Source organism: Octodon degus, unplaced genomic scaffold (genome assembly GCF_000260255.1).
Source record: "Octodon degus isolate 3935 unplaced genomic scaffold, OctDeg1.0 scaffold00121, whole genome shotgun sequence".
In the NCBI taxonomy this organism is placed as follows: Eukaryota; Metazoa; Chordata; class Mammalia; order Rodentia; family Octodontidae; genus Octodon; species Octodon degus.
In genome coordinates this window covers 8,590,482-8,608,933 of record NW_004524697.1, presented here as the reverse complement: position 1 = coordinate 8,608,933, position 18,452 = coordinate 8,590,482, and the positions used below count along the sequence as shown (strand labels likewise).

The window sequence follows — 18,452 nt, the reverse complement described above, 5'->3', positions numbered from 1 at the left end:
CAGCTAAATCTTAAAAACAGCCCAAATGCCCATCAACCTATGAATGGATGGAGATATGGGCTTTTCTTTTCTTTCTTTTTTTTTTTTTTTTTTTTGTGGTACCAGGGATCGAACTCAGGACCTTGCACTTGCCAGGCAAGCACTTATTCCACTGAACTATCTCCCCACACCCCAACAAATACTTTTTTAAATGCTAAGTACTGCACTAGATATTTCATGGCAGGAAAAAAATATTCACTAGCCCTGTGGCAGTTAGGGCACAAAGTGCCTTAATCAGCTTGGGATACGCCTGGGAGTTGGTGGTATGTACTCTGGGTGCTTCTGAATGGGCCCCAGAAGAGAGGCTTTGGGTACTAAAGGTGGTCCCAGGCCAGTTTCCCAGCTAGTGCTGTTCCTCTGTCCTGCCTCCTGGCCCCCAAGGCTTGAGCAGTTCACCTCACTGCACCTTTCTGCCGTGTTGTTTCTCCCTTGGAGCTAGATGAGCATGCTCTGCACCCCTTGAAGCTGTGAGCCAGTTAAGCCTCTCTTCTTCTAACTGTGGGTGTTGGATTCTGTGTGCCTGGATACAAGCCCTATTCCCAAGCAATTTATAAAGTAGTCTGAAAAATAGGAAATATGCACGTGAAACACTTGTGGGATATGGCAAAATGTTTTAAAGGCTAAGCACAGAAAAACACATAGATCCACAGATATAAATGCTAGAATTATGTAAAGGGATCCATTTCAAATGGTTTTAGTTCTGGGTAGGAACACCAAGTGGTAGGGAATGCGTCCTACTTTTAATAGTTGGGAGAATGAAGGGCTCAGGGAAACTCCATCACTCCGTTGTCGCAGGCAATGTGGTGGGCCACTTGACACCGTGGCACCAGACGATGTGAGCCCCAGCCCCAGCCTGGCCACCTGAGGGGCCACAAGTACACAGTGTAGCCTCTCTGTGCCTAGTTTCTGCATCCATAAAATGAAGATGACTGAAACCATCTGCCTCACAGGGCTGGCACAAGGACTCAGTGAGTTCATCTTCCTGTGACACTTAAAACAATGTCTAGCACAGAGCAAATGCAATAAACATGTTGCTATATTCTTTGGACATCAAAAGATAGTGAAGAATGAGACCCAGACCCTGAATCCAAAGCCCGTAGAAAGCTTTCCAGCCATAATAAAGGCCTTTTACTGGCTAAGCAGCGCTGCTGCCCTGGCAACGGACCCCACCACGTCCTATGACATATTTTCACACATTGTAACAAGATGCTAATAATCATTTACATAAGTGAATAAATCCAAATTATTTGAAAATAATGACTGCATACAAAGAAGTAGTTATCAGCTACTGCTGTAAAAATTAATGTATTTCCTAAAAAATGAATGCCATTCACCCCCTCTCTTTTGCACATCAAGAATAAAAGTTATTCCTTTTCCCCACATTTTCTGAAATCCTTTTTGAAAGAATACAAGTGAAAAACAGGAGAGGTAGATGTTCAATCGTTTGCTTCACCCTGTGCTGCCCACAATAAATACAGACCACATTTAAAAATAAAACAGAATGTCTAAGAACTTCTGAAAGCACCCCTGTGGAAGCCACACACACAGAAACCCATTTGGTAATAGCATTTAAGAGCTTGTAGATCCCCTAGGACCAGGGAGCTCTTCCCTCGAATATCCTTTTGAACAGAGAAGAGCAGCAGGTGTGGACCTAGGACGCAGAGCAGCGTGTGCTGTAACAGGAGCCCGCAGATGATGTACGGCCCTACTCTCCTTCACTTGCTTCCTTCAAGGGGAGCTGTTCCAGAAAGGAGCTTCCTTTAGCCCATCCTCTCAGCCATTTGTATACTTGGAATCTGATCCTCATGTCTCTGCCTTTTCAGGCTCCCAGCCCCACTTCGTATCTCTGCCGTCCTGACGGAACCACCACCGCCGCCTGCTTTCCTCCTGTTTTCACAAAGGTCTGACATCTGGAAGTCTTATTCTCGGTGTTTGCGTCGGTCCTTGAATTTCATTCGCATGTGACTGCGGGGTGCAGCCTTGAAAACTTGATGAATAGCTTAGTAGACTGGTTATCGTGGACACCTTTAGAGCGCAGTCGATATTTGTGGAAACCGTGGTGCGTAACTGTAACCCCGCAAAAGGTCCGAGGGGTGCGGGTGTGCTCAGGGGCCTGACAGAGTCTGCAGTCTAGAGGGAAAGCCGAGATGAGTAGAAAAACTACAACACAACGCAGTACCAAAAATCCCCGTGTGGGGGCCTGCCCGTTAGCTCAGTTGTTTAAGTGCCTGCTTAAACAAAGCACTCAAGCTCAAGCTGCTGTGGTTCGAACCCAGATACTCACAGCAAACAAGAAATGCCCTAAGGCATCTTCTGGCCTCCAAAAATAAATAAATAAATAAATAAATAAATAAACAAACAAATAAACAAATAAATAAAAATCCTCGTGCTCCACAAAGATCTAGCAAGTTTTATTGAAATTCAAAAACTACTAATTTTCAATTTCAAGTCAGTGATTTTTTTGGGGGGGCGGGGGAGGGACAGGCTTATGATTTCTGCCACTGCCCTAGTCAGAAGAGTCTGAGATGATGCTTTATAGTATTTGTTTTTCTACTTGTTTTTCTTTGTTTTTATGTCTTTTGAAGAAAAGTATAAAACATTATTGAAAGATCTTTTAACATGCTAAAGAAGTGGAGAAACTATTGTGGGCTAGAGGATGAAAAAAGTTATTACTCCCTGATCAATCTATATTTAATGTTAATCTTGCAAAATTCAAATAGGTTTTTTATTTCTATTCATCTGTTTGGTGTAGAACTTTGTTAGTAGGCTGGCCAGATAGCTCAGGGGATTGAAGCACCTACTTTAGGCAGACACAGGGACCCGGATCGATTCCCAGAGTGCTGTGCTGGCCCTGCCTCTGGGGCACACTGAGACAGTGATTGAGATTAGGCATGGTGGTGCACACCTGTAATCCCAGCCCTTGAGAGGCTGAAAACAGAAGGATCATTATGAGTCCAATCTTGCAGTGAGACTCTCGAGATCCTGTACTAAATACATGTAAAAAAATAAAAATACCTACTTGTGAACTTTGTAACTTGATTCTGACAATTGTGTGAAAGAAACAATAGGCAAGAAAAGCCAGGGGGAATTTCTGAAGAAGAAAAATAAACAAATGTCAGAGATGAGTGGGATCTGTCCCATGAGACAGGAAGTCTTTCTAAAGCAGAGTAATTATGCTGCAGGTTCAACACCCCTAATCTTAAATGACTCCAAATCTAAAAGTTTTTGAGCATGGACATGATGTCACAAGTGGAAAATTCCACAGCTGTCATCCTGTGACAGGTTACAATCAAAATATAGACACTAAAAGCAATGTAAAATTATCTTTAGGTTATGAGTGTAGCTACTTATGAAACAGAAATTTCCTGTTTGGCATGGGTCCCATCCCAAAATATCTATTCGTATGCATACAAATTCTTCAAAACCCAAAATACTTCAGGTCTCATGAATTCGGGATAAGTCATACAGAGTATGATATTAGCCCAAGATTTGACCAATTAATGAGTAATCAGAATGAAGCCCTCAGAAGTATGGCACTATCTGCAGGAACTTGCAGGTCTCTGAACAAAGAATGACTTCCTCAGCAGAGGTGAAAAATATCCAGTCAAACACCTACCTCCCACTCCTCACAAAAACCGTTCCAGGTAAATGAAAGACACTTGTGAAAGTGAACCTATAAAATTTCCTTGAGGAGGTAACAAAAAGCATCTTCATTATCTTGACAAGAGGAATGCTTTCTTTTTTCTCTTAAACCAAACAGAACCCAAACTTTTTAAAAGATATTTTCATAGGTAGTCATATTATTTCCAGTCAGCAGAAGCTGCAAATGGTAACAACACACAACCCTGAAGCTCCCTCCTAGAGAAGCGATTAAAAAGATGAAAGTCATGCAAAAGCTTACCAAAACTATAAGTCACCATAACTCCAAAAAAGTTGAGCTTTTTGCCTTTGGTGCTTAAACAGGAAACAGTTACAGAGAAGTGAGTATTCTACACTCGGCACACAGTTTAGGAGCTTGCAGGCAGCTTCTCGAGGTCGTCACCAGGAGTCTGTGGCATATGCACTGACAAGCAAGACTCGGGAAAGTTCAGGCCTTGGAAGCCCAGACAGCTGACATAAGGGGAGGAAAAGGGAAGGCACACAGGAGGCTGGCTTGTGTGTAGGACACCACGAGGAGTCCTGAAGTCATAATGTAAGTGACTAAATCAGACACATAAGCTTAAATATCACTTTAATTTAAATTTGAGGTGCCCAAAATATAAGTAAAATGCAAAATAAAAGATAGGCAATAGGAGCTGGGTGTGGTGGCACACGACTGTAATCCCAGCACTTGGGAGGCTGAGGCAGGAGGATCTCAAGTCTGAGCCCAGCCTAACAACTTAATGAGATCCTTCTTCAGAGTTTCTGGTGTTGCTATGCTGCTCCTGAGACATATACTATTAGCCATCTTTCCCTCTTTCCTGAAGAAAACTAACTTTAAAAGTAGAACAAAATTTGATAAATTTCTTATTTAGGGCTTTTTTTTTCCCCCCAGTACCAGGGATTGAACTCAGGACCCTGCACTTGCCAGGCAAGCGCTTTTTCTACTGAGCTATCTCCCCAGGCCCTAAGGTTGGTTTTTAAGAACACTCTAAATGCAGAGCCACAAGAGGTCCAGAGCATGCTGCACTTCGCAGCTGTGCACCATGGCCGCTGTGTGTCCCAAGGGTGGCCCTTCCTTGTTGTATCCGCTGCTCTCTTTTCTTTTCCCTTTCTAACACTGAAAACAATACATGTTTAGGAATAAATCACTTTCCTTAGGTGTCCACAAAGCTGTCTGCTTTGTAGGGTCCTGGGTTTTGTTTTGGAAGCACAGGCTTAGAGAGTGATCCTGCTGAGCCCCTCTGGCACTCAGACTAACCTCAGTTTTCTCATCCTGGGCTCCTCTTTGACTTTGCCCTTGGGCACGATGATGATAGTGGATGGCAGGTAGGCTTTGCCAGTCTGAAGGACACCTCCTTCTATTCCTTCACACCCCTCTAGAGAAGCTTTCCGGGTAGCACGTTGCTCGGAGGCAGAGCCAGTGCTTCTGTCTGCAGGCCTGGCAGAGTGGTGGACATGGCACCAGCAGCTGAGCCCACGTTGACCGCGGGGCTCTGGATAGGGAGGGAGGTGCAAGCAGCCAGCTGGGCAGGTACCCTGTGGAACATCTCTTCCCTTAGGCCCTTGCAAGGAATCACAATGCTAGGTTGGACTTAGACTTGAGATCCTCCTGCCTCAGGTGTGCACCACCATGCCCAGATCCTGTTATCTAGCTTTTATTTTGCTCTTGATGCATGACCAGAGATGCTCTTATATGCATCCTAAGATATCCCATATCCTACGTGGAATGAATGGTGTTCCAGACCAGCAAGCGCAAATTCAAAGGTTAACTGTGTTTTTTGGGGGCTTCTTGTTATGCCCCCGGAAGTCTCTTAAAGGCTTATGTGTTTGGCACTGGCTTTTGCCAAGATTTTTTTTCTTAAATGCTGCAGGAGGAAGCCTGTTGTAATAAACCTCAAGTAAATGTGAAGGTTAGTTTTAATATCATGGAATTATTTACATCTCTGGCTTTCTAACACTGAAAACAATACATGTTTAGGAATAAATCACTTTCCTTAGGTGTCCACAATTTTAAACACAAAAAATATTTGACTGTCTTTTGTAATTACATTATTGACCCCTGCACATGACTAGAAATGTCAAATAGGTCAGTCTATGAAGCTGGAGCCCACATATGACACCATGCTGAGAGTCACTAAATGCAATCTTCTGTGGGTTGTGGGTGTGGCTTGGTAGTAGAGCACTTACCCAGAATGCCCTGCATTCAGTCCCCAGCACCAGAGAAACAACAACAAATAAATAATTTCTTTCCTGGACCCAGTCACAAAGTTAAAAATTTCAAAACCAGATATTTTCTGCATTTAAAAAGTAAGAACTGGGGGGCCAGGAAGATGGCTCAGTAGAATAAGTGCTTGCCAGGCAAGCACAAGGGCCTGGGTTCAATCCCCGGTTCCACCAAAAAGAAAAGAAAAAAAAAAACTAAAACCATTCTGGGCTGGAGAGATGGCTCAGTGGTCTAAAGCACCTACTTTGAACAAGTTTAGCAAAGCATAGGGACTGCAGTTCAATCCCCCAGCACCACATGCCAGCCAGCCCTGCCCCCTGGTGGGCTGAGCTGGCCACACACACACACACACACACACAGAGATAAATAAATAAAAATTTAAAAAATAAATAAATAAATAAAAAGTAAGAATTGGGAAGGAACACAGTCAGAAGTTTCCCAAAAAAGAGTTGCTATTAACTGCCAAATTTGTATCAAATGTCAAATCAGGTATTTCATAATTTGCTGGCAAACATCACAGATGTTTCGAATTTTCATGGCGCTATAGTGCGACCTCTGTAGGTCACCTGCCACAGCATTTGTTCTCCTGTTTGCTACAGGATTTGTGATTTTGTTTTTCCTTCAATAATTTTAAAACACAAAATCCACACACTTCCTAAAGTGATTTTTTTTTTCTTTTTATGTATAGGAAAGTTATTTTATCTTACTTAAATTACATGTCCTACTGATACAGGGAGAAAAACTGGTCTTGGGTGGGTGACCTCCAAACCATATAGGGAACCTCCAAATGACAGAGAAAAACGATCTCTGGACCTGACCTGGACAAGTTTGTGTTCTCTAAAACCGAAGAACGAATTTTAGGAACAAACAGAGGTTATGAGCAGAATATATTTATTGAGAGAAAGAATGCTCCTGGGGGCAAAGCAGGTAATTTCCCTCCCACACACACACACACACCCGGAAGTTGTCTCTTGCAGGGACTTTTATAGAGGAAAACCATGTGGTGAGGCGGGTCTAAGGTGGTGGAGAAGACACGGGAACTTGCTTAGTTGGGCATGAGGTGGGACAAAACTATGGTCAACCAATGAGATTACATGCACCATTGCTCAGGTAAAATTGATTAAATCCAGTATCAAATGAGAAAGCAAGTCATGTAGCAAGCAGGCATGAATACGGGACAGGGTCTCTTCCTGTTGGGGGTTGGGCTAGTGACTCATTTGGGCTCTTTCAAGTTGATGGATACTATTTAGAATATCAATCCCTAATACCCATCCCTAGGGAAGTATGTGACTGTGCTTCCTCTTTTGTCTTGGTCTTGAGGTCTGGCGCAGAGGAAGTGCCTGTCTCTTCCAAGTTGCAAAGTCACCTCGTCTTCCATCTTGTCTCCTTGAGGGCCTGACCCTGTCTAACTGCCTATAATATTTCTATCTAACTTGGCTGCCTACAACACTACTTGCAGGCAGATGTTTAAATAATCAAAAAGTTTAAATAAACCTTGTTGCTAGTCATTCTTGGAGGAGGAAGGTAGAGAACAAACATATGCAAGGGGACAGTTAAGATCCAGATACTTAATAGCAAGTACAAAAGCCCTATCTCCTTGCATCTAGAAGGCAAGTTAATTTCTAATCTTCTGGATTGTAAAATTTTATTGGTCTGGAGCTGGCGAGGGAGGAGGGGTAGCGAGGTCGGTGGCCAACGAGGAGGAAATGAGGTAAATACGGCCAACATGGATGTGGCATGTCTCATTATTTTACAAAGACTTTTAAAATGAGAAAATACCAAAGGCCCTTAGCTTAATAAGCCTGACATAGGAAACCAGTTGGACGAGGGTGGTAGGAAGCACAGGAAAAGGTTAGAGCCGTAATTGTGAACCTGTGGCATGTGTGTTCCTGGGTTTTTCTTCTAACACAAAAGATGTGAATATATGGGCTGCTTTTTTCTAAATCAAAACCTCAGAATTTGGATTTAATTGCAGTGTTGGCGCCTGCTGATAAATAAACGGGTTTTGCATTGCAGTTGGGTGTTCAGTCTCTGAAAGGTTCACCATTAGTGGGTTAGAGCGCGTGGAAACAAACCGGTCTTCTTCCTCATCTGCGTTCATGCAGAGCGTGATTGCTTTAAGACATTTCCATCCCGATTTACTCTAAAACATAGACAGTGTATCCAAATGTACGTAGCCGACGTCCCCTGACGTGGTACAGTTGTGTTGCATGTTTTCCATGTTCTCTGGCCTAACTCATCTGGTTCTGAAGCTCTATGTGTGATAATTAAGTCTTACACATAGTTGAATCTTGTGTTGGAAAAACAAAATGGAGTAAAGAGAAGGGGAAAAGAAAAATATATATTTATCACTTTTAAAAAAGAGCAAAGGTCATTGCCGTCTAGTTCCATAAATGTAAGGCTGTCGGTGGGAATTTGTGAGCAGGCTATAAAGTGCTGCCGTCTTACGGTAAACCTAGGGTGTGGCACTTGCTTGACATGGAGAACTGATGATAAAGGGATTTAGAGGTGTTTACCTTCTCCTCTAAATTGGGGGTAATTATTTTGATAGAAATTTTGTAGGGATTGTTTTGTTTTGTTTCTAAGGTTTAGAATTTTTATTGTCTTCTGCGAAAGTCCTTCAGAATATAATCAAAGACTGAGGGCCAGTGTTTTCCTTAAATCTCAGGAGCTGCAGAGCACCACAGCCTCCGAGGGCCAGGTGGTGGTCCTGGAGTGCCGGGTCCGGGGCGCACCGCCGCTGCAGGTCCAGTGGTTCCGACAAGGAATGGAAATCCAAGACTCGCCAGATTTCAGAATTCTACAGAAAAGTAAGGAGAGGTGCCCTTTCTCTCAGACCTGACCGTTTTATGCTATCTGATTTCAGCCAAGAAAGACTGAGTCATTCAGATGAATTGATTTCTGTTTTCAAAGGAGGCTGAGACTAGATAATTTACAAAGTGTGAGGTCCAGTAAACTAAAACTGTGGCCTCCTTGAAGCTGATAAATGTTCTATAGCCTTTCATCGAGAAAAATGCACACATGCATCTCTGTTCCAAGTTGGGCAGATAACTTTAGGCGATTCATAAATCCATGGTCTGTCAATGAACTATGTCTGTGAAAGATTTCCTAACCATAAAGTGTTAACTGGAATCCAAGCTTCTATATTTATACGTCTGAATCGACCTGCTAATACTTAGAGTCTCACTTTTATATTATGGGAGTTATCTACAACATCCCCGCATGCACATCCTAGACAAGGCGACAGGAAAGATGAGGTAGGTCTTTTATGAATGAAACACTGTTCTAATACTCTGTTCTGATTTTTTTTTTCTTTTCTCATGTGGCACACAGAACCTAGATCTACAGCAGAACCTGGTAAGAATTTTCTTGTGTGGAGGGGTGGGGAGTGTATCTTTGGGTTTCAACAGTTCTTTGTTTCTGTTTTAAAGCCATAAGCAGAACAATGTTTTTGCAGTCCCTTGCAAAGGTGAAACCCCCTTCAAAACAATGTCGTCTTTATCATGGGGTTGACACTCCCTTATACATCAGCTTCTTATTAGTAAACACTAAGTACCCCTCAGACTAGAAGGTCAAGCCCAGTTACTTTAGGCTTCTTGTTGTTTTTTATATATATATCCCAAAAGCAAAATACTAAGCTAATGATGAAAAAAATCCTTCTAAGTTCCAACAGAAAAGAAAAATCAGCTGCATACTTCCACTGACCCAAACCCACTCACAGCGAGATTCCTGGTTCCGCCAAAAAAAAAAAAAAAAAAAAAAAATTTAAAGATCCTCAGGAAAGAGAACGCCAGACCTGCTGCAGAAGTGGCCTGAACTGTGGGCCGGGGAGATGGCTCAGTGGAATAAGCGCTTCCCTGGCAAGCGCAAAGGCCTGAGTTCAATCCCAAAAAAAAAAAAAAAAGAAAGAAAGAAATATGTGTTAAAGGAAAGTGCAGTCTGTCCCAGCCTCTCTCCTTTATGTGCCCTGATCCATAAACTTTCACTATTCTGCACGCATGAAGGAAGTCATTGTGCCCTAGCATCTTTCCTAATTACCAGGCCATTTGACCTCATCAGCGTGCTAAGGGGTCCAGGAGCCAGTGGCCAGCTGTTCCCCTGCCTCCAACCTCTTATATATTTATGAGTCCTCAGAGATTAAGAAGATATTTGTCTTCCTTTGTATTTTTCCCATCAGCAAAGCCACAGTTTCACTTTTTCCTTACTGAAGGGTAGGAAAACAAATCATGTTCCTGTTTCTGCTGCTTGTGCTCCTGCTTCAGGGTCAGGCAGATTCTGCCAAATGCGTCTGGGGAACCAGGACCCTGCCCTGACCCTTCTTTGGAAACTTGAGTGTTCTCTGGGGCTTCTGTAGTTCACATCACCACAGCCAGTTCCCAATCTCTCATCTGAATGTCAGGTCTTTAGAAACAGAGCGTCATCTTTCTGGTAGCCAAAGTTTAAAGGATGCTGAGCAGCATCCTCAGGGAACAACTGGAGTTGATCAGCTGCCTTCTGAGCTACAACTAGAGCATGTCACCCTGCTCAGTGCGTCAGCCACCACATCAATTCCTACAATCACTTTCCAAATGTGGAACAACTCTTCATAGTCTGTCTGTGATATGTCTTTGTATAAAATGGAATAATGCTGTTCTCTAATGTGTGGAACTTCTGAGACTAAATCTACTGAATGAGCTACTACTAAAATCCTACAGAGAATGAAGGTGAAGCTTTTGCATTTATGATTTTCAAAGAGTCATACATAGAAGACTGATGAATAGAAAGAAAAAAGAAAGCAAGAAGAAAGGAAAGGAAGGGGAAAGAAAGGGAAGAGAGAAAGGAACAGTTAGTTACAAAATATCTTCTGTGTCCACAAGATACAGATTATGATGCATAGCATAGAAAATTTATGATCTTTAATGCTTTATATACCAATAAGACTAAAATCTTTGGCCCAAGATTCTAAAATATACTGCTACAGGAAGGTGTAAAGGTGGTTTTGTTGTTGTGTTTTGTTTTCTTTTGTTTTGTTTTGTATTTTAGGGAAGGGCCTGCAGGGTGTTCAAGGTCTCACTACTAGATCAGACTCATAGTGATCTGCCTGCCTACAGTCTCCCAAGAGCTAGGATTACAGGCTTGCACCACCACACCCAGTCTCAATTACCATCTCAGCGTGACCGGGGGACAGGGCTGACATGGCAGGCCCCGGATGGAGCACCTGGCCCCTGTGCCTGTTTACAGGTGCTTTAATCCTCTGAGCTATTTGGCCAGCCCTATTGTTGCATTTTGTATTGTGAGCAAATGTATGGAACTTTCTCTTTTATCATATTGTTATCCATTGTCATCATGGATGACAATGCAAGTGAAAATGATATAAATATCTCCCATAATCTAATTTGGAAAAATCACAAACTAACCATTTTTGAACTTGAAAACATTAACTAGAAACCACAGTTTAGTTTTGGGAATGTGCATGTTTGAAATTCAAAAAACATTTAGAATATATTGAAGAATAAATTTGGATGAAGATGGGAATTGGAGAATTGTTATAGTGCCTTGTGGTTAAACATGGAGAAGTCAAGGAAAAAAGCACAAATTATGGAAGGACTTTCTTTTAAACCCCATGCCCAAGAAATAAAAATTTTCCTTTATACTTTTACTAAATTCTCTTATTTTTATTTTCCTTTAGTCTTATCTAAACACACTTTAAGGTGTCTTCATCTCCATCACAAAGATAGCATTTGGTAAAAACAAGTATGCTTTGGAAGGGAAATATTCTGGACAAGTGTGTTGATACCAGGAAAAAAAAAATGCCACGATGAATACTTTCATTATGCATTGCAAAAACGTACTAATAAAAAATTGTAAGGGTAACCAAATAGCTCATCAGATTAAAGTACCTGCAAGCAGGCGCAGGGGCCGGGGTTCAATCCCTGGGCCTGCCATGCAGGCCCTGCCCCTGGGGTGTGCTGAGACAGCAATTGAGACTGCGCGTGGTGGCACGGGCCTGTAATCCCAGCTCTTGGGAGGCTGTAAACAGGCAGATCACTATAAGTCTGATCTAGTAGTGAGACCCTGAACACTCTGTAGATCCTTCCCTAAAATACAGAAAAAAAAAGAAAGAAAGTATTTATAAGAGCTGGGGAGATAGCTAAGTAGACTAAGTGCTTGCCTGGCAAGCGCAGGGTCTTGAGTTCAATCCCCGGTACCACAAAATAAAAAAGAACAAATAAAATTGTGAAGAAGCAAAGAAGAAGGAGAAAGAGGAGGAGGAAGAGAAGAAGAGAAAGAAAAGGAAGAAGGGGAGGAGGAGCAGGAGAAGAGGAAGAGGAGAGGGAGAGAAAGAAGAAGACAATGATGATGATAGTCAGGAGGCATTAAAAACAAAATACAATGCATTTTCTCTAGCTTCTCATCACACCTTGCAATTATATTTACAACATAAGTAGAACAACTTCTTTCTCTTCTGCAATGAAACACTCAAATGATCTCTGCTTTGGGAAATCTGAAATTAGCACATAGTGTTACAAGCCATGGCCTTGGGCTGGGGATCTAGCTCAGGGCCTGCCTGACAAGCATGAGGTCCTGAGTTTAGTTCCTGATACCTAAATAAAATCCATAACCATGTTTTTAAACAAATTTAAATACATAAATGACTATTCAAGGGACTGCTAGTGTGAGTCAATATAGGTTAAAATTCAAAACAAGCGAATTCCTTACACTGACCTGGAAGTTTCTATATCAAGATATATATATATATATCAGAGTATTTTCTTTCTTGAAATGCCCTGGTTGATTGTTCCCTCTAAGGGACCGGTGATGCATTCACCAGGATACAATGAATGTGGTAGAATGAATGTGGGAACTGACTTCACTTGATCATGCTTTTTTTGCCACTTTTAAGTGGAAAGGAGAAACACAGATATGGCTACAATACATCTGAGGCTACAGATAAATTTTACAGGACTGAGTAGTGATGTTTTCCAAATGCTAAAGCATAAATAGAGTTTGAAATTCAGGGAAGTAGCTAGCATTGAGCTTTTATTGCCTTCTCTTCCCTTCCTCTGACAGTCTCTGCTTCCAGCTCACACTTGTTCTCTCCTCTTTCTGTCCCCCACCACCTTCTTCCTTCCCTCCCTGTCGTGCTCTTTCTCCTCTCTCTCCCACTGCTTCTGTCTTTTCTCTCTCTCTTTTCTTTATTCTCCTTCCTTATTCATGGCTAAGATGCTTAAAAACTCTAAAAATAAAATACAAAGTCTCTGCTTGTTACATATTGCCCTGTTAGGGATTAGCTGTTGGGATAGAGATGGAAATTGTAGTTCCCTCCCCATGCATTTGTGCAACTGAAACAGGTTTTTCTTGTCACTACTGTATTGTATCTGTCTAATGTGTTTTACACTCCCCTCTCTGTCTAGACGAAGTCAGCTTGCATCACAAATCTTTTCAGACTGTTCTGTGAGTTAATAGCTAGTCAGCTTGCTTAAGACCAGCATCCATTTGTCACGTAACCTGCCCCAGCCTTCTTCTTTGACATTCTAACTTTGTACTGATTGACTCCTTCAAAGGCCAGTCCAGGGGTGGTGGGACAGAGACTCATCTGGCAGATGTTAATACTCAGGCTCTTACTCAGCTGTCTGGAAACAGCCACAAACTGTATTGAGTTACTTCAATTGCATTGTAAGGCATGCAGAATTAAAACCACAAAACAATGTCTTACTGGTTGAGGAATATATATATTACATAGTGCCTCTTATTTTCAATATGAATCTTTGTCAGCCATTGTGACCCATCCTATACCTTATATAGCAGACTCCTCATTTTGGTTTTGCATTTCACAAGGTGAAGTAAGTTAAAGCTAGATGTGCTAAGGTATAGAGCTACAGATGAACAGTGGTGAAGATGTTTAGTGAGATCTCAGTACATTGTACACAGTTAAAAACTTAATGCAAACCCTGGGTGCCATTGGTGAGTTAGACAAAGCTATACAGAATAAAAAGTAAGCCTCATAAAATTTATATGGGACAAAACTGTGTGACAAGGTACCTGGGATGCCTCTTCACATTGACAGAAAAGCCATCATATATTTAAAACTTTTATGCAAACATACTGATACTTGACACTTGACAAACGACAAGTTGGAAATAGCTCAGAATTTTGCTACTGGATCACTGCACAGCCTTTCCTATGACATTGTATCATGAAACTGAGTTTTTATTGGTGTGTGATAAGTGAGTAACATATGAAAATCTGTGTGGACTATGACATGAGGCGAGCTGTGTGTGATGGATTCCAAGAGGTTGTACCATGCCCAACAAATCCACACATCCATTAGACGGCAGCTGCTGTTGTCTAAGAACAAAATAACAATGTTGTTCAAACAGAATCTAATGTATATATTTTTCAAACAAAACCTAGTGTATTCAGACATTAATAGTAAGATCTTTGGAAATGACTACCTCATAGATGGAGCTATTAAGTATATCCGTTAACTTAAGATCGCCATGAAAAACATTCCTGAGATACATAGGGCCCCATCTTCCAAGATGCTCAATCTGGGATGCCCAAGATTTGTCTCAGGGAGGAGGAAGGAAGATTCAAGGTACATTTGAAGTACCCAAAAGAAAGCTAAGTGACTGAATTCTAGATGCCAAGCACATCTAGTTCCAGACCCTTCCTGTGCTCCCATCTTGAATGCTGACTTGCAAGCCTTGACCTAATTAGCAGAGGCTGATGGACACATCTCAGGATGGGAACATCTCAAGATAAAAAATTAAAAATAAACTGCATAGGTAATGATCTGGGAGCCACAATTTCACAGACCCCACGTAGAGTAGGACCAGGGGCAGCCAGTGTGGACAAGTTTCTCTCTTGTACTCAGAGCTTCTAATTATACATATCTGTGTCAGAAGCAGAAACAAAATCATCTGAAGAAGACCTCTAATATGGATGACACAGAAGGAAACAAAAAACTCCCTGAAGGCAACTTGGAGAAAACAGACTGCAAAATGAAGAAAATAGCAAAGAAAACAGAGAGTGCTCGCTTCAGCAGCACATATACTAAAATTGGAATGATACAGAGAAGATTAGCATGGCCCCTGTGCAAGGATGACATGCAAATTCGTGAAGCATTCCATATTTTTAATTTCTGACATTGCCAGTGAAGCAGAAGACCCAATATTATTATGGACTACTGAATTCTTTTAGAATATTTTGCTGAGTTTACACACCTATAATATTTAAATGATGGAACTTAACAAAAAAAGGGGGTACAGATGAATGTCCATCTTGTATCTGTGTATTCAAAGTTGTTAGGATAGATATATAGTTACATTCTCTTAATGAATACAGGGATTTGTTCTAATGGTGTTTGTAGATAGGATATCATGTCTGCATCTTGTACAGCAATTAACCACTAGGAAGAGAGTATGCAATGTGTGAATTATTGAAACTGTCCTACCAACTTGGTTTGAAAAATAATAATAATAATAATAATAATAATAATTTTCCAGCTTACAAGATAAAAAAAGAAAACACAGAAAAATTCCCCTCTGTCAAATAAGAAAATCACTATTCAAGAAGTAAACATGAAAAACTACTTTAAAGGTGGGGAAGATGGGCTGGAGATATAGCTCAAAGGCAGAAGCACCTGCCTGGCAAGTGCAAAGTAGTGAGTTTAATTCCCAGTACCCGCCCCCCAAAAAAACAAATTAAAGGTGGAGGAGGATAGAAAATCAAGAGTTCTTGGAATGAAAAAGTTGATAGCAGAAATAAAATTTGAAAAAAAAAATCCCACAAAGTAGTAGAAGACAATGAAGATGGAACTAAGAGAGTATGGTAGAAAGTTAGAGAAGCCAGACAGCACCCCAGCTACATACTGGGGTTCTTGGAGGAGAAAGGAAAGAAAAAGGAGAAGCAATTATCAATAAAAAAATTTCCCAAACTGAAATTCACCTGAGATTCCAGATTTTAAAAACGTCTCCAAGTGTACAGTGTGTGGAATCAGCTCAGGGTCATGCGCATCACTATGAAATTCCACAAGTTAATGATACAGAGATCACTCTACAGGTACCCAGCAAAATGCATCTTGAACACACACGCAGACTGACAAGATCAGAAGGATGTGGATGTGTTAGACACAAAGAAACTTTGAAGTAAGACCTTCAGGATCCAAAAGAAAAGTTTTCTCCCACTTAGGATTCCATACTCATAGCACAGATATTTTCAGATTTTCAGGGCCTCAAAATGCTCTTTTGCAAGCCTTTGTGGAGGACTTGCTCTACCACAACCAGAGAATTAACCCAAAAAGAGTAAGAAGTGGATGTGGAGAGCAGGAAGCTGCAGGCGGGTAGCAGCTGTGCGGCAAGGGTGGAGGGAGAGTCCTGACTAGAGATTAGTCCAGAGACACACTCTCAAGGTTTCATCACTATGAGGACTATGAGGCCCATCTCATCTTCCACCCCGACAACAGAGTGGTTGGATGATAAACCAGGCCAGGTCTTTACCCTCCCTTAGCTCCTGCTGTCTTCTCCATGCACTGCCACCTGGACCAGCTGAGAGCACTCACGTCACTTTCACAGCGCTCTGCCTTGACCCGGTACTGAGATCTGGGAGCTACAGCTGTGTTTAGAAACAGAAAATACAGTGATGTATTTTCTGCTCCTGCTGGACATTCACTTCCTGTCCACACTTAGACCCACAGGCCTTCCCTCCAAGATGAACCTCTGTATCCCAGGACTCGGTCATGACTCGCAAACTACTGTACCCCTATGGGCTTTTGAGACTTTCAGAGAAGTTGAGGTCCGTTCATGGCCAACAAGGGTAGGTGGGAGCTTTTTTCTAACAGTGACAAGTACACTTATTGCCCAATTTGTACTACTCATTTAAAGAACTCATTTTTTAAGGATACTTACGCAGGCAGTAAATATATATTTAAAAATAAATTGTTATCTCAAAAGGAGAAGGAAATTTAAATTGCAGAGGGCATACAAAACGTTAAAATGTTTTATTTATTAGACTCAATTTGATTGTATTTTTTAAACTACACACTTTAAGATAACCTTGTTTTGGGGTGGGGAGATAGTTCAACAGCATAAGCTCCTGCCTGACAAATGCAAGGTCCTGAGTTTGATCCCCAGTAGGAAGGCAGGAAGGCAGGAAGGCAAAAGAAAGAAAGAGGAGAGAGAGAGAGAGAGAGAGAGAGAGAGAGAGAGAGAGAGAGAGAGAGAGAGAGAAGTAAGATCTGTACAACCTCTCCCTGGCATAGCAACTTAAAAAAAATTCCCTTTCTATATGAGGCAGCCCACAGTTTAGAAAGGTATTTATTGAATATTAATACATGTACTATTATCTTCACCTCCACTGACTCTCATCTTGTTGACTCTGGCCCAGAGTTTTTATATATCCGTTGTGTTTGCCAAATTATGTAGTCTGAAAAGTAGAAGCTGGATTCCTTTTTAGTTACTCTGAACCCAAAAAAAAGCTGCAAAGAAAGATAAGTCTAAAAATATTCCCCTTAAAACCCAAGAGATCTACTAATCCTATCTGCGCTGCCACATCTTTCTATGAATTTCTGCATGCAAATTGGCTTTGGATTGTATTTAATCAAGTGTTAAGTATATCCAAGAACTTGAATGAAAGTTAGGGCTGCTTCCTGGGAGATACCACTATAATTAAGTAAGATTAGGGAACCATAAAAAACAGAATTTATTAGCAGTAAAAATAGTTTCTGACTTAGTAATTTATTATATGCTCTCAAGTTGAAACCTCAGGAATTCAAACTTAGGAAAATTGGATTAAAAGGGATCATAATTTAATTTATTAATAACTTTAAACTTTTTCCACTTATATCAAAGACGGTTTTTAGTACAGATCAGAAAGCTTCTAACTCCCTTTATTTGACAAAAGCAGTTATTTCCTGATTTCTACTCCTTACCAAAATTTATTTTACAGATGTTTTAAAGGTCTTTGTTCAAGTAAGATGCTACCAGATGAAAATTCAATGTTACAACCTGGCTTATTTCATTTCCTCATGGCTTGCTTCATTTTTATAATATCAGAACCATACAAGCCATGATTTTCTTTTGCTCAGCAAAACCTGGGCCAGTTGTCACAAATGGATGCTACTCTCCAAGAGAAGACAAACCAGAATTGGATTTAAATTTTAACTAGTAAAAAGTGATATGCTAATGTGTGATTCACTAAAAAAAAAAAAAAAAAAAAAAACACCTTATTTTTCCTTTTTCTTTATGCCAATCATTTTCTAAATGCTTAGTTGCTCATCAACTACATAGAAACCTGTACCTTATTTTATACATAGGAGTATTCCTGAAAATTCATGTAAAAATCAATTCCATTCAATCAAATTACAAACATACAAAGGACGCTTGTGGAAACATCAATCTTCTTGAGAATTCCTTTAGAAAACAATGTTTTGGGCCAGCCAAATAGCTCAGTGGATTAAAGTGCCTGCAAGCAGGGGCTGGGGGTTCAATCCCTGGCTGCTGTCTGGCCCCGCCCCCAGGCCACACTGAGACAGCAATTGAGACTGGGCATGGTGGCACATGCCTGT

At 41.1% G+C, this 18,452-nt stretch overlaps 1 protein-coding gene and 1 non-coding gene across 9 annotated transcripts in view; both read left to right on the top strand.

Annotated features, from left to right (window-relative positions):
• Nucleotides 1–18,452, top strand: part of Palld (palladin, cytoskeletal associated protein) — a 416,234-nt gene that overhangs the window by 171,916 nt on the left and 225,866 nt on the right. For all 8 annotated transcript variants that reach the window (XM_004640245.2, XM_023700093.1, XM_023700092.1 and 5 more), the window contains 3 exons: nt 1,863–1,940; nt 8,574–8,715; nt 9,239–9,262. In XM_004640245.2, coding sequence (XP_004640302.1) covers nt 1,863–1,940; nt 8,574–8,715; nt 9,239–9,262 — 244 coding nt within the window. The remainder of the gene's footprint in view (nt 1–1,862; nt 1,941–8,573; nt 8,716–9,238; nt 9,263–18,452) is intronic.
• Nucleotides 14,918–15,024, top strand: LOC111812351. The gene has a single exon (XR_002817861.1). It is a non-coding gene; the product is annotated as a U6 spliceosomal RNA (small nuclear RNA).